Consider the following 9,811-nt stretch of genomic DNA (forward strand, 5'->3'; position numbering starts at 1 on the left):
ATGAATGTTTTACTTAAATTGGTTGGTTTTATTATCATCCTATGGAGAACACATTTGGTAACATATCTATTCTTCATTAAAAAGGTATTTTATAAGAATAATATTGCAGTCAGATTTGCAATTACCTTTCCTGAAATTCCTCCTAATTAATAAATAAAATTAAAAGAAGACCAAATATTTGGTGGTACTAAGATTATTATGAAAACTTAATTCCTCTTGTTGTTTGGCTTCCCATCACATAAGAGTAGAGGGGGAAAAAACTAAAATAATAAAATATTTCCTTTTATTATTTTCCTTTTTTATATTTAAAAAAAATGGACCATTTTTCGATTTGTGTGCCATTTTTGCGCAGGGGTCATGCTAATCTTCTCTGTATTTTTCCAATATTCAATAGACCAAATGTTACTCTCGTAAAGATCAATTGCATAGGAAATTCATGAACATAATGGGTAAATATAAAATATAAAACATAACTTAATATCCATATTCTACGCCAAGAATATAAAATATATTGAAAAATTGCTGATAATCAAAATAACATTAGGTTTCATATTCATGTTCTTGGATACTAAAGTACATGTAATTAGTGGAGTAAAAGGACATACAAAAGAAAGGAAAGAAAGCAAGAAAGAAAAACACTTAATTACTGTGACTAATGTCTAATTTAACAATATAAAAGGTTGTCCATTAATCCAATTATCAGTATCAATAAAAGACAAATCTGTTAAAGATTCCACCATATTTTTGCTTAATTTCTTTTCCCATTTAACTCTCTTTGATGTGTCAGCTCCATCTCCATCGCAGTCCTCTTCTGAAAAGGTCAATTGGTCCCTAAAAAAACAAAAATTAATAGTTAATAAATGTTTTGGCAATTTTTCTTTCCAATTAATCATGTCAAATAGTACTATTTTGGTCCTAAATGTAGTCATTTTGGCAATCAAATATTGTTTCAAAATGAGGTCCGGTGAGGATAATATGTACGCAGACTTTACCCTTACCTTATAAAGATAGAGAGATTGTTTACGATAGACCTTTGGCTGTGAAAATATAAATAAGAAGATAGTAAAAAATAAGACTTACTCGTGGCCTTTGAAATTCCAAGCATCCCAACCTTGAGGAACAATAATGTTGGAGAGGTGTGTCTTATAAAAAAGGACCCTAGCATAACCTCTCCATGCCCTTCCTAAATATGCTTTGCCTCTCCCAATTACTTTACAATTCTTGAAAACAAATCCATTTGCATCATTTGGGTCTAATCTTCCTTGTGCTGTTATGTATCCTCCATAATCTGCTGCTATTGATCCAGCATTCACCAATATTGTACAATCCTAATACAAAAATAGTCACATACACGTCGGAAGCAGAATCTTCACCAAGGGATTTAAAACAATTAAAAAAAACTCGCGAAGAAGCTAAAGAGATTCAACCTCTAGTATATATATATCCAAAATAAATATTGACTTTATATAGACAGAGTAATTTTCGGGAAGGTGGTTCGACTGAATTCTTTTCATCCACCTAGCTCCGCCCTTGCATGTCATTTAAATTACGAAGGACATTCCATGTGAAAATCTCATGTACGATTATGTAAAGGTGACTTATCTATCAATTTTTCTACTATCATTCCAAAACAATCAAACTTTACCTTCCTAACTTCTAGATTGGATTCAATATGAAACCATTGCTTATAAATCCCCTGTTGGCCACGTGACACCCTACGTAAATCCCATATCGATAAAACACGGGAGATGTTGGGTATATAAGTAAACAGGCCTTAGACTTTAGTAACGCATTTTATAGTCTAAGGATCTAGATCCAAAGAGGTCATATCACTAGTGGGCTGGAATGTTACAGGCCATAATTCACAAATACATTATGTGTAGTCGCGGTAATAGGGAAAAGGTTTAACAATTTACCTGGTGTGACATAACACATAATTCAAGGGACCCTGACTAATTTAAATTTAATTAACTAGCAAAAAATAAGTGTATAATAATACTCGACAAGTAAAAATGAACAGAGGGGTAGATTTTAACCTCAGAATGATTTTAAGGCAACTCAATTTTTGTCATATCAAGACCAGATTTAATGTGAAACTCTGTATATACTAACCTCTTTAGTGAAAAGTTAAAGGTATCCAAGGCCTATTTATGGATTTTAGTTCATTAATTGTCCAATTAAAGGTAAAGACTAGCCTGAAAACTTTGATTTTGCTACCATTTTTGTTTGTATGTATGAATCATTTGACTCTAAAATTGTCTCCACTCCATTAATAAAATTGACAAAAATGTTAACAAGCGTGTGTTCATACATATTTGTAGAAAAGTTCTAAATTAATTACTCCATCAGGTCCACAATAAGTGACCATTTTACCTTTTTATTTTGGTCATAAGTGTTCATTTACATTAAGAAGGAATTAATTTTATTTTTCCAAAACTTGCCTATATTTATATATTCTAATGTCTCAAGGTAAAAATTAATTAAGGTTAATTTAGTGAATACATCTTTTTTTTAGGAGTTCGTATTTCCTTAATGAGTGTTTCAAAGGTAAAATGGTCACTTATTGTGGACCGAAGGGGGTAGGAATTAGCGAACACATATACTCCCTTCGACCCCAAATATTAATCGTTTAATTAAAATTTATTTTAAAATATTTGACGTTTACAAAAAAAAACAAAAAAAAAACGTACCTCGTAAATGGATTGACCAGTACCAAAAATGAAATCCATGGCACCTTCAATGGTACAAAGCTTGAAATAATGTCTGCCATTATCATCCAACAATGTATCTTGTAAACCAGAGAAAGCACAACCATAAAATGCAGATTTATCCCCAGAAATCATCGCTGCTAATGCCGGTTTCATCTGATTTCCGTTATTCTCAGGTGGGTAATTATAAGAATTCTATTGCAAAAACAAAAAAAAATAACATTAAAAATATATATAAACAGGAAAAGAAAATCTTAAGAGGGTCATATGATTTAAGATTTCTTACGGTAAAATTAAGGTTTTCCACTATAATATTGTCAGCAAAAGAGGAAAATGTTGGACTTGTAACAAGTGAGTCATGAGCACCCCATATAACAATAGTTGTTTTCACGTCTGCACCTTTTAAATAAATAAATGGTTTATCAACTGGGATTGTCACCTGTTCCCTTCATATAGTAAATGCAAAAATTAATTAGTCTCTAATGCGAATTTATAAAATAAATTAAAAAAGAACTCCAAGAAAAAAATGCACACATATCCCTTTTTTTTGTGGTAAATAAACATATATTTATGTCGGGCTCGAGCCGTGGAAACAGCGTCTTGCAAAAATGCAGGATAAGGCTGCATACAACCTTGTGGTCCGGTTCTTCTACAAACCCCACACATAACGAGAACTTAATACACCAGATTGCCCTTTCTTTATGTATGATTTATGTAGAATAATATATAAACCACCTCAAAACAAATATTGGAACAATAACGACAGCAACAACAATAACGCCTCAGATTATATGTGTGTAGAAATCTTTATAGATTTCATTGTGCACATGTATAAGAGCAGAGGCGAATTCAGGATTTGAATTTAGTGTGTTCATGTTTAAGATTTTTAACTTTAAATTCCTTCTGGAGTTAAAATTATGGGTTCAAATCTAATACTTATTACAATTTTAGTAAGTTTTTACATGTAAAACATATCCTGTGTCGGAAGTTTGGGTTCAATTGAACCCGTAGCTGAAACGCTATATCTGTCCCTATATAAGAGCAGAATCTACTGACTCTAAATCTTGGATTCACTAACAGATTGTGCAAATATATACAGCAACAACAAAAACAACCCAATAAAATCTCACAAGTGGGCCTGAGATTTTGCAAATATATGCATATATAAAAATGAAGAGAAGAGAGTGAAGAAGTGTACTTGTACAAGCCAGAATTGATGAAGATGCAAATCCAATAAGAATTGTTGGAAGGAATAGAATCAATAGCAGATTGAATTGTATCAAAATGGGCAAAACCAGATTGATCTACATAAATTGTTGGAATAAATCCAAATAAATTCATTCCAATGGATGGCCATTGCAATACTCTTCCATTTGATAATCCATTAAACAAACACAAAAGTGCTATAATTGTAAAGAAATATACGGCCATTTTTTTAAGATTATTTGTAAGAAGAATAAAGAAAGAACCTTGAATATATATATATGGATTGATGAATTGAAGTTGAAGAGAAAAGGTTATGAAATTTTAGACAATGGAAAGTCAAAAGAGAAAGTGGGGTAAAAGAAAAGACACATTGAAATGAACTGAAGTTCATGAGAAAAGGTTTTGTGTTTTATTTTTAGAAGAATGAAAAGTCAAGAATTAAAGAGGGAGGGTAAAAGAAAAGTCGTTGATACTTACTCTAATTAGGTAGTAGATAGTGGAGTAATAATTATTACTAACTTAATTAACTCTCAATCTCTCCCATCTACTAATTATAGTTTTATTTTTGTTAAATGATAGATAAAAAGTATTTCTTTTAAGTCACTCTCTCTCCCACCCCCCACCCCCCAACCCCCAACCCCCAAAACAAAAAATTTATTACACTCTCTTCGTCTCAAATTATTTGTCAGTCTTTTTCTTTTACACGCCCCTTAAAAAATTCTTTCTCCGGTCCACAATAAGTGACCAATTTGCTTTTTTATTTTGGCCCAAAATAAGTGTCCATTTATATAATCATGAAAAAATTCAATTTGTTTTTTCAAAAATACTCTTATGTACGTATCCCTAAAAAGTCATTTACTCCTCACATTTGAAAAGAGAAGTAAGTGCTACTATAACTATGCTGCAACATTTAATTAAGGGTAGTTTAGTCACACTAACTATTTTTGTCTAGAATTTAGTATTTCCTTAATAGGTGTACCCAAAGCAAATTGGTCACTTATTGTGGACCGGAGGGAGTATTAATTAAGGAGTTTTGACTATTTTACCTTTATGTATGTAATAAGATATAGTTTCTCTTCATTGAATATTTACTCTTTTTATCTGTCATCGTAGGCGTCAAAAATAATTACTCCCTCCGGTCCAAAATAAGTGATTTTTTGGATGTTTTCACACAAATTAAGAAATCACCTTTTAGCATTAATTAGCAATAGAATTGGACCATATTAACCTTACTATCTCACATAAAACTCCTAACACATTATTCCAATACCATTTACTTTTCAAGGACAATGTAGGAAAAAATAATTAATATCATTTTGAATCTGAAAAAATATTTTGGATCCACAAGAAAAAGGCCAAAAAAATACTGTGTTTTTGGGACGCCCGGAGGGAATACTGGTTAAGGTAAAAAAAATAATAATTTTATTTTATCTTGACTTCTAAAATGACATATAATTTGAGACAACTACTTTTTTGAAATCACGAAAGGTAATTTGAGGCAGATGGAGTAAGTAAAAATTATATTCTCACATTAAATTTATTGTCTCAATCTTCGTCCTATATATGGTACAATACGAATGCGTACGAAAGTCGATATTATTTTGCTACGCATATTCCTCGTTAGTTTATAAGTGGTTTGGGTATCACTGGCATTTTCCAAAAAAAAAAAAAGAAATTCCCAAAATTCTTTATATATGCTTAAAGGTTTCGATCAAGATTTTAATATGTAGCCCTCACACTTGGAGATTTCTTTCTTTTCTTTTATAGAAATCAGAATTAACCAAAAGTAATTCTCTTTCAACTAGAACATAAAAGGGCAAAATATATAAAAACTAGCTAGCCGGCTGATACTAATTGCATTCGCTAGCCGAAAAATGTATAATATATATATATATATATATATATATATATATATATATATATATATATATATATATATAGAATTGTCCGTCACTCCAGCCATTAATGTTCTCTTTTTTATTTTAGAAATACATTATACGGTCAAACAGGTGGAAAAAAATCTTACCAGATGAATCGGGAAAAGCAAAGGGCAGGACGGCAGGTAATTGTTGGTTAGTTTCACTATTGAATTAATGTTAATAAATGCATTTAATAATTTAAAGCAAAAAGAAAGGCGTGGGGACATCCGATATGATGAGTAACCACTATTTTCTAGCTTAAATGAGGGTCACGGCTGGTGAACTTTACGGCAAGTTATATTTGTGGCAAATAATTTGACTAAGTTTTAGCATTAATTAACAATAAAATTAATTATATTAACTTTAATTTGTTTATTGAAAATACAACAAATATTCCTAAGCTCTTTACTCCAAGGGTAACTTTGAAAAAAAGAAGTTAATTTCTTCTTGATATATGAAAATATAAAATATGGAGGACCACAAAAAAAGAAAGTCAAAAAATTAATTAAAGTGGAGCGGAAGGAGTACAAAAAAAAATAAAAAATGCAAAAGTTTCCGTTGAGGGTTTAATGATTGATACATGAACTAAAATTTCAGCTTCTATTAAGGTTTTTGTCAAAATAGTTTTCAGAATGTTGTCACAATTAGTTTAAAAGTATATGTGAAGATATGAAAATAACAAAAGAAAATATACGCAATTTGTTTTAGTAGTATTTTCGTAATTTCCATTTTACTCGGAACAGTTTAACAGTAAACATCAATTCAATTTTCAAATCTATATCTCTAAGGAAAGGAAAGAGTCAATAAAGCAAAATAACAATTGAAAACAATAATTAAAAGATACCGAACTCTAAATTTTCATATGATACTTATAAAAAAAATCACCGTTGGAAAAATCATTACTCTGAAGTTTAGTTGTAGTAGTTCAAAGTTCAAACTTCTAACTGTTTGTTTTTCTTTTTCCCTTTTTATTTCACATAGTAGCGATTTTCATATTAATCAAATGTGTTACAACAGTTTTGGTGATGATTTATCATTTTCTTGCCTTAATAGGTCATGCCTGGTTGTTTAGGTATATATGGCATGCTTATAGTATACTGAAATTGTTCAATGTACAAGAATTGAAGTATTGGAGAGAAGTGATTATGACAGATCTATTAGTAGTATTCTCGTATTTTCTTTGTTCTTAGAAGTGTTATTTCTTTTGATCAATTTCAATTTCCATATGTTTCAGCCATACAAACCTTTAGAAACTACCTTTTCCTGTATGGTTACTTTTAAAACCTTAAAAATTGTTCTCTGCATCGACTTACATTTTATTAAACTTGAGTTCTTGTAGTAATTGAAACTTTAGGATGTCAAATAATTACTGTAAAATAACTAAGAGTACTTTCTTGTAAAAATTAATAATAATGTAACAGTTAACTCACAAACTACGTAAAAGTCAAAATAGATAAAAATATAATCTAAGGTGAATTTTATTAAACATGTGGTCTCTATTTAACTATCTTACTTCATTAATTATATAGTTTCAAATGTGTTCAGATTCCTTCACAAAAACTTCCATAACTTTAAGTAGCAAAATATATGATAATAGAGGAAACACAAATGTCTGCTCAATGAAAAATATTGTTAAAACTGAAAACAGTGTCCTAAGAAGGAACAAATTAAACCAAAACATCAATCTCCAGCAAAATTGTAATTCAAACAGCTATATTTAGACTTCAGTACTTGATCGGAGCAATAATGGCGAGTTGAGGACCAAGCTTCTCCTCGGCAGCCTTCTCGGCCTTAACCCTAAGTTTTGCTAACTGCTTTCTCCTCTCATATGCTACTTGAGCTCTTTCCTTTCTCTTGTTCTCAAGTTCCTGCGGTTAACAAGGGAGAGTGAATAATATGGTACTCGCACCACAAAGAGAGTTAGATATCAAAACAAAAAACGACTTCAATTCTATTTGCAAACTACAGGTATGAAAGATCATCCTACAAGAAGTGCAGAAAAAGGAGCCGGGGCTCATAGTGCAAGCGTTAAGCAGAAATAGACTGAACGCAGCCTGCTGCTTCGAGCAGAGAATTACATTTCATATTGGTATAAAGAATATAAAAATGAAGTCAAGAACATTATTTAACAAGAATAGCTAACTGTTCAAGTTGCTCCGTTGATTTCAAATGTAAGGTAACACAACAACTAGAGAGAATCGACATATGGTCAATGAAAAAGACCAGATGCGAGAAACATACCTTGATAGTATCATAATGGTTCCATCCAACCTCGGACGAAAGCTTGCCCAAGAGGCAGTATTTATGTCCAGCCTGGAGCCTCAATACCCTAGTCAAGAAGAAGAGTAAATGCTTCAGTAAAAAAACGAAACAATATTAGAATAAAATAAATTATAATTGCCGTCCTGTCACTCACTTGAGAGCATCAGGAATGACCATCCTCTTGATCTTGTCATATGGGGGTGGAACACCCTCGTAAACCTTCAAACGGGCAAGTGCGGCGGCTCCACGCTTAGTTTTGTGGGGAATCATCCTAATGTAAAATAAACAAGACATTAAAATTGACAACTGTACAAGCAGAAGAGTTACCAATACTTGCCTAATCAACTAGTTCTAAATGCACTGATAACAAATGAATTATTCATCAAACAAATGGAGATAAAAGAAAAGATACTTTAGATTGAGTGAGTGGGTTGCATATAAAGAACACAACATCTAATCAAGTAAACTTTAATCACATGTCAATAGCAGTCATCCTTATGAATCCTCTATCGTCATCCCTATGAATCCTCTGTACTGACTACCTATTCAAGTTCTTTCGAATACTAAATAATCTGTCCTCTCAAGGATAAAAATAGGGTTCTTTAAAACTACGTTTATCTGAACACAAATCCTTAACTAACAAACACTGGGCTTACAAGTATGACAGTAATTATCATTTCATCAATTTAGACAGGCATGCTGATAAAACCTGAAGACGGAAGGTCAAATATTGGAGTACTAGCTTAAAATCTTTCTTTCCAACTTGTGTAAACACATTAGCACTAAATAAAATCAAAGAACATTGAGGCAGACAATATAAATACCTCTTGTGAACTTTCACTACAATAAATAAGCTGGTCTACATCAATCAAAGGAGCATCTACACTTCCAAAACTAACTCACACATTCTTAATTTTCACTTGAACACCGCATAATTAAATACTCACACAACAACAACTGAGCCTCTATCCCAAACAAGTTGGGTAGACGATATGAAGACTCATTCTTTATTTAAGCTCAACTCGTATCATTATGAGGATTCATCTAAATCAGAGCTTGGCCCTGGCAATGTGAGCAATCAATTACTAATACATTTACAAATAATATATCCAAATCGGCATTAAGCACGTCAATAGTTCACCTAACCCTTCATCATGAAATGAAATTTCCCATTACAATCCATAACGTAATTATCTCTAAAACAAGAACCATATATACACAATGCATATACATAATATACGAGATCTACTTCTTAATTCAGCTCCTAATAACATAAAAATAGAATTTTAATTCAAAAAACAATTAAAAAGCACACCATTTACAATAAATAAAAACATACCCACGAATAGTACGCCAGAGGATTTTAGAAGGAGCACGAAAGTGAATCGGACCATGAGAAGGTTTAGTGTTCATCCTCTTACGTAAAAACCTAAGGTACTTCATTTTCTGCCTAACGAGTCCACCACTTAAGCAAATTTCTTCACACCTAACAACTACTACTTTTTGTCCGTTCAACAATTCCTTGGCTAAGATTGAGGATAGCCTTCCAAGCATGTGGTGGCGCGCGTCCACCACTATCCTCCTTGCTGAGATTCCTGATCCTGATACCATTTTTTCCCTCTCTTTCTCTCTCTCTCACGCTCTCTCTCTCTCTCTCTCGATCGAGCTCAAACGTCTGCTACACAGAGCTGCTGCTAGGGTTTGAAGAGAGTGTCA

The 9,811-nt window shown here is 31.9% G+C and overlaps 2 protein-coding genes across 2 annotated transcripts; both read right to left on the reverse strand.

Annotated features, from left to right (window-relative positions):
- Positions 1–496: 496 nt before the first annotated feature.
- LOC109208292 (probable pectinesterase 29) lies at positions 497–4,294 on the reverse strand. The gene is made up of 5 exons (XM_019371379.1): positions 3,907–4,294; positions 2,995–3,154; positions 2,691–2,903; positions 1,081–1,328; positions 497–831 (listed from the first exon to the last, which is right to left on the reverse strand). Exons 1-5 carry the CDS (start codon positions 4,137–4,139, stop codon positions 660–662), a joined length of 1,026 nt encoding a protein of 341 aa, XP_019226924.1. The 5' UTR covers positions 4,140–4,294; the 3' UTR covers positions 497–659.
- Positions 4,295–7,383: 3,089 nt separating this feature from the next.
- Positions 7,384–9,811, reverse strand: LOC109208290 (60S ribosomal protein L13a-4). The gene is made up of 4 exons (XM_019371377.1): positions 9,435–9,811; positions 8,250–8,366; positions 8,075–8,162; positions 7,384–7,701 (listed from the first exon to the last, which is right to left on the reverse strand). The coding sequence occupies exons 1-4, from the start codon at positions 9,704–9,706 to the stop codon at positions 7,558–7,560; spliced, it is 621 nt and encodes a 206-aa protein (XP_019226922.1). The 5' UTR covers positions 9,707–9,811; the 3' UTR covers positions 7,384–7,557.

The sequence above is a fragment of the Nicotiana attenuata genome, unplaced genomic scaffold, assembly GCF_001879085.1.
Source record: "Nicotiana attenuata strain UT unplaced genomic scaffold, NIATTr2, whole genome shotgun sequence".
NCBI classification, from domain to species: Eukaryota; Viridiplantae; Streptophyta; class Magnoliopsida; order Solanales; family Solanaceae; genus Nicotiana; species Nicotiana attenuata.

What these genes read in the sequence shown, in the direction of transcription:
- LOC109208292 (XM_019371379.1), bottom strand. Translation starts at nt 4,139, where the DNA reads ATGGCCGTATATTTCTTTACAATTATAGCACTTTTGTGTTTGTTTAAT. An exon ending in TGGAAAACCTTAATTTTACC is followed by an intron (nt 2,904 to 2,994) that starts GTAAGAAATCTT and finishes TTTTTGCAATAG; the next exon opens with AATTCTTATAATTACCCACC. An exon ending in TGGAATTTCAAAGGCCACGA is followed by an intron (nt 832 to 1,080) that starts GTAAGTCTTATT and finishes TTGTTTTTTTAG; the next exon opens with GGACCAATTGACCTTTTCAG.
- LOC109208290 (XM_019371377.1), bottom strand. Translation starts at nt 9,706, where the DNA reads ATGGTATCAGGATCAGGAATCTCAGCAAGGAGGATAGTGGTGGACGCG. An exon ending in GTCATTCCTGATGCTCTCAA is followed by an intron (nt 8,163 to 8,249) that starts GTGAGTGACAGG and finishes CTTCTTGACTAG; the next exon opens with GGTATTGAGGCTCCAGGCTG. An exon ending in ACCATTATGATACTATCAAG is followed by an intron (nt 7,702 to 8,074) that starts GTATGTTTCTCG and finishes TGTTAACCGCAG; the next exon opens with GAACTTGAGAACAAGAGAAA.